The following is a 6000-nucleotide window of genomic DNA, read 5'->3' as shown; positions in this document are numbered from 1 at the left end:
AATTCACTATTTTTGCACAACTCTTTTTCCTATTAAAAAAGTAAAAAGACGGCTGCAGTTTGTCTGCTCACCTCCATTGCAGAGATAGGCAAGATAGACTTACCTAAAACCTCGTCCTCCATTTACAGCTTCAAACTGTGCTTGGCTGGAATGACCTTTGCACCATTTAGCACAACCCCTGCTAGTCTGAAAATAGTATTCAGCGTTTAATTTGGAGAGCCTGTTACTACTTGCATTGTTACTTGTATGGCATGATGGTTGTTATGTTGTATTTTTCCAACTAAATCTGACCCTGAGGAACAATACACAATGCAGAGCTAGAATCCACTCCCATAATATCATTAGATACCATTTTGGAGATTAGCTATTCAGTGAGTATTTGCTACATCATTTATTGGAAGATGTATATATTTAACTTGTCTGTGGAGAGCTTATGAACACAGATACTGAATGCCTTGTAATTTACTGCCAGTGCGTATCTCCATTAAATTATATGGACAGAAACCTAATGGCAGAAATGTAACAAGTTGTTTTTGCTGCAAATTTGACATAAACTACTATTGTTTTTATTTGCTTTACTACTATTACAAAGCCAGTTTACACTGCTAATTTCTGAAGCACTCACAAACATTATTTTGGAGCCAAATGTTTTTCTTGGAAACAGCATTTTATGAGGCTTTGGGCAGCAATGTGTGCATTGTATTGGGCTACATCAACTGCAAAGTGAGAGAATATAGCCTCCTGAGCTTTCTCTTTGCAGCAGCCTAGGTGATTTCCCTAAGCTTTAATCATCTGGTGCCTAAAAAAATGCTGAACATTTTGCTTATGAAACAGTTTGCAAGTTTAAAAAATCAAAGTTGCTTTCCTGATAAATCTAAAATGTATTTTCTTTTCTACATTTACTACTGTTGTCAGAGGTCATTGAATAGAATTATTTATTCACATTGCAGAACAATTCTATGTTTCATGGAAACAGAAAGCAAGAATTAGGTAAAAGTCATGTTGTGAAAATGTTCTAGCGTAACTGAGTTTAAGAAATAAAAATCTGGAGTCACAAGACAGAGAGAAAAAACTGAGCCTAATTCTTTATCTGCTCATATAGTACTTAGACAGTGAGGACCTACGGAACTCTAGTAAAGATTTAATGTTATACAGAATAAATTCATAAAAAGGGCAAGTGTCCAGAGACTGGATAATTTCAGGTGATCTTTTTAAACTCCTGAATGTCCTACAAAAAGCAGAGAGGAAAACATGAGGCATAAGAAAATCAATGTGGTTTTTTTTCAACTACAGTGTTGCCAGTCACCGGAGCAAATTATAGGAAAAACTGTATACATTTTGTGACAATGAAAAAACCCACCAGACATACAGAAGAGTATGTGAGGCTACACATCAGGTGTGCTTTTTCTGCTTTGCTCCCTCCTGAATGCAGTTTAATATCTCTTACATACATAGCACTGCTGCTGAGTTCACTGGAACAGTTGGATGGAGAGAAGTGCTGAATTAAATGCAGGATTAAGCTAAATAAAGCTGAAGAAAAACTAAGTTCTAGTTTTGTGTCCAAAATACCGTCATATTCAAACTTAAGTAAATTGCAAGTGTTCTGATAATGCCAGCTCCTCATTCTAAAAACCTGTAAACATCTTCTCCCCTTCGTCATAGCTGGGACATGGATTAAGGTTTTTAACTTCACAGGTGTATTCACATCCGATGTCCTTACTAAGCACTGAAGAAACTATTACAGAGCAATTGCAACATTTGACCAGTGAAATGTTACCACCCATTCGGCAAGAACCTTGGGTGATGGAGCTTTAACCTCTTTTCTTTTTGCTTTTCTTTCAGCTTCTGATATGGCTGCGGAGCAGGGACAAATTCTTGTAATTGCCACTGCTGCTGTTGGTGGATTCACTCTCCTGGTCATTCTCACTTTGTTCTTCCTGATCACTGGGAGGTAATTAACACTACAGTGTTCTTATTTACTCAGGGTCAGAGTCATCCAAAACTAAGAATTTAAGAATAATAGTTAAGTCATTCACCACATTTTCAGTGCTAAAATAAGGGTTAGACATAGAAGGCTGAATGTCCTCCTTGTTCAGCACTGCTCATACTCACAGTTCTATTGTGAGAGTTGTTTTTTGTAAAAATGCGGTTTGGGGAGCTAAGCAATTAAGTGAAATCAGGAGATAACTTGGCTGTTTTTAAAATAAGTTTTTGGACCTCTTGTCTGAAGGGTGAGAATTTATACAATGTACCTTCACCATCAACGTTAGAAGACAAAAATCAAAAATCCACAGTGTTTTACAAAATCTATAACTGTCAATTGCAAAGCTTTGGAGAGTGTAACCTTAGGATTTTTGATGTCTTGGGGTTGGCAATGTAGCTTGCTAAAGGCACTTGAGCGGACAATTTTTTATTACTTTTACTATATTAAATCTGTAGAGAAAATCATACTTAATTATTTGTATTTTATATGCAAATTTCTGCATCTATTAAGATAAAATATAAGAATTGTGTAATAAAATTAAACTAAGGAAAACTTTACTCCAAAACACTAGAGTGATGCTACTGCCTGTGGTATCACTGGTGAACAGAAAATAGCTTCCTTCAGGTCCTGTTTTATTGCTTTTTGGCTGTTTTTTTTTTTTCTTTTTTAATTGGATTGAAGATATCCCAGTTAAATCTACATTACAGCAGTACTGTTGCACTGTCAGGGGAATTCACCAGTCTGGACAATGATTATTTTTTTATAACTACCCTGATTCTTATACTTACAATTCTTTTACTACATTGTGATTGTCCACCTTCCTTCAGTTGATGTGTTGATCAAATAATAACATAATGCAAATTGGATGAGAAAGCATTTTGATTTGAGTGGCCAGATGCCATGCTCAATTACACACTGAAGGTTTTAAGGGAATTCACAAATTCTAATTGGACTTGCTAAAAAACACACACAGAGGTTGGAACATCAGTCCTTGCTGGAGCTCAGATTCCCACAGGCGTAGCTGCTTCCATGGTGCCTTGTTTCCTTTTTCACTGGGCCTCCCGGTGTTTCCTGAGTGATTTCAGGGCTTCACCTGCTTCCACCAGGAAGCAAAGCAGAATTTAAAAGGATAAAGACATTGTGTCCCTGTCTCCTTTGTGAGACATCAGTGGCACTGCAGTGTTGTCATGGATCAAGAAGGCCTAAAACCAGACCGATATTCTGTAGAGGTACGGGCCTTCGAGCAGAGGAGTCAGGCTCATAGCTTCTGCAGTAATCTCTGCAGGGAAGATAGTGGGGACTCTGGCCCCTCTCTATCTGTTTCTCCTCTCCCTCCTTCAGATGCATAAAACAGCCGGCGGAAGAGCCTCCACGTGAGGAGGACTGTCTGTGGAGTTTCCTTCTTATCTGGTTTGGGGACAGAAGCTAGAATCCAGAAGTTGGGATGGGATTCTGCACAATTCCTGTCCTGGTTGAGAGCCTGTGTTTACACTTAGAGAAAAGATGTTACACTGACTCTTCTGAATGTGATAATGGTCATCACAGATGGGGCTGATACCAATGGATGGTGCTGCACTTTCAGATTTGTAATTAAGTTTCTGTTTTGTTTGTATAGCATCACCTCTAATTTGAAAAGAAAGCAAAGTCCTATCAGTGTAGGCTGGAGGTTTTATTTGCAGTACCCCAGCAACCAAATATGGCACTACAGTAGCTACCATTATGTGAATTAATGCTCTTTCTGCTAAATAATAAAACCAGTGAAGTCTAACATTCTGTTGAAGTTAACGGGAGCAGTTAACATTGGAACATATTGTGACCTTAGATAATCTTAGAAGCTAAGTAAATATTCCTATAATTACTACAAATACTGAAAAACAGCAGGGTCTTTCTTCTTCAGAAGAGAGAGGAATTATTCAAACAAAGACAAACTTTTGGAGAAAATGATTGTATGGAATCACCATTCTGTGATTCTGTGAATCCTTACATGGAATCCTGAAACATAACTCAAATGCTTCCTTTAGAAAAAGCTCACTAAACTCAGGAATGAAAAAAAATATGGAAATGGGTTTCTTTCTGTGTTTATTCCTCCTGTTTGCTAATGTTAAGGACATCAGAGATTCTCTTAGCTTTCTAACATCTTACTCAATAGGACCATTTCAATTATGTAAGATATGAATTCATTTTGAAGTGCTGCTTAAATGCAGTGATAAGAGTGTATTCCACAGAAGACAGAGCACGAAAAATTTGAATAAATACTCAATTTACTCTAGGACTGGAGGTAAATTTCTGCTTGAAAAATGGGATTGGTACCCTACAGATGTGCTCTGCTTCACTGTTTAGAATTAGCAATTTGATGAGCTGTCGAGTCACAGGGCTGCTGATGAGTCTATTCATAGTGGAGAGGCTGGGTTAAATGAGCACCTGCCTCTGCACTTCAGTGAGTGATTATCCACCAAGAGCGAGCAGGAAGCACGGCTGGCAATTGCAGATAGAAAAATGAAAGCGACAGAGACTTCGAGGCGCAGGATATGCAGGGAGACAGGGGGCTGCACTAAATTCCAGGAAATGTGATGTTAGTGTGATTTAGTCTTATCATTACAGAAATTATTCCTCTCCCATTGTTCTGTAGCCAACATCAGCAGGGAATGGAGAGGTGGAAGACCCCTCTGCTGGTGATTCTCACTGGCTTCTGTCGTCAAACTTTGGGGCCACGTGCATACTTAGGAGAACTGGACAGGGTTAAAGCCTTGTTTCTTTAACTGTTCCCTTGGGCAGACACTTTAAGTGTAAGAGCTTGCGTTCAATGTTCTTGGCAGTTGGCACCCTACAGACCAGTTGTTCAGGTCCTAAAAATGGCACTGGCATGCTTAGTGGTCTCAGCAACTGGTGTACAATCTAAAGATTTCGACAGAAGGTGAGAATCCACTGGTTGCTGTTTCCCTCCATATGGGTACGTAACCAGGACAACTTCAGAACTTTCTGCCCTTCAGGTGTTCATCATCACCTATGTAGCAATGAATGAGTTTGTGAACGCTCCTACGCTGTTTCGGTAGTTTAAATGAACCATTGAAATGTGGTGGGTATGTTCACGTATTTCTCATATCGCTATTGCTACTATTTTACTGGATGTGCTATCTACAGTTATAGTTTATAAGGCTGGTAATGAACACACAGAGGCCAGTCATTTTTTTCAAGCTGGTCATGGAACTGAATGTCTGTACACCAAAGCACACATCCACACACACTGCTATTCTCCACTGGGGTCAGTGCCCCAGCAGCTCTTAGTCCTTAGCCTAGCCCTTACACCAAAAGATCTCCCTCGAAATCATGCTTCTTAGGCTGTTCAGTGAATGAGAAAGAGCTTTAAGACCAAGAGAATTTTTTTTTTTTTCCTTGACTGAAATGCTTGAGCCTATCATGTAAACCTCTAAATGAGCATTAACAGTCCTGCAGGTAAGCAGCATTCAGGCTGGGGGAGATTTCATTACAGGGCACCTGAAAGCTTGCCATGTGGCAGTTTTCTCCCACATACCCTTGCATTGTCAGGTAAGGTTGCTAGCTATTCATGAACATCCAGAGAGTTTTGTGTTGTTTGCCAAGGATTTGCAATTTTATAGCAATTTTACAGGCATACGCTAACTCACCATATTCACATAGTAGGCTACATATTGCTTATCCTATATCATAGCTGCTATCTTAGAAGAAATAATAAGTCAGTGCCTGACTCAGACTGTACAGAGCTACTCAGAAAAAAAAAAAAAAAGTGGTTCTGATGTGAAAAAATACTTTCTTTTTTCATGAGACGTGTAATCATAGAAACTATTATCTTATGAAGAAAATGTGAGCTTTTTTGACCCGGTGGATATGAGTTAATAGGATAAGGTTTAATTAGCAGAAACCAGTGTATGCAAACAAGAATGCAGGGAAGTAATAATTTATTAAAGTATTGGGATTCTTTGGAGGAGTCAAACTTGGAAATAAAGTATTGCAGCAAACTTGTACTTAAGTAATCATTT

General features: G+C 38.6%; 1 protein-coding gene across 1 annotated transcript in view; it reads left to right on the top strand.

Annotated features, from left to right (window-relative positions):
* Positions 1-6000, top strand: part of EPHA6 (EPH receptor A6) — a gene marked incomplete at its 5' end in the record, with an annotated part of 384562 nt that overhangs the window by 254671 nt on the left and 123891 nt on the right. Inside the window, one exon of the mRNA XM_009890121.1 lies at positions 1843-1951. Coding sequence (XP_009888423.1) covers positions 1843-1951 — 109 coding nt within the window. The remainder of the gene's footprint in view (positions 1-1842; positions 1952-6000) is intronic.

Source organism: Charadrius vociferus, unplaced genomic scaffold (genome assembly GCF_000708025.1).
Source record: "Charadrius vociferus isolate BGI_N301 unplaced genomic scaffold, ASM70802v2 scaffold287, whole genome shotgun sequence".
NCBI classification, from domain to species: Eukaryota; Metazoa; Chordata; class Aves; order Charadriiformes; family Charadriidae; genus Charadrius; species Charadrius vociferus.
This window is presented reverse-complemented; position numbering and strand designations above follow the sequence as displayed.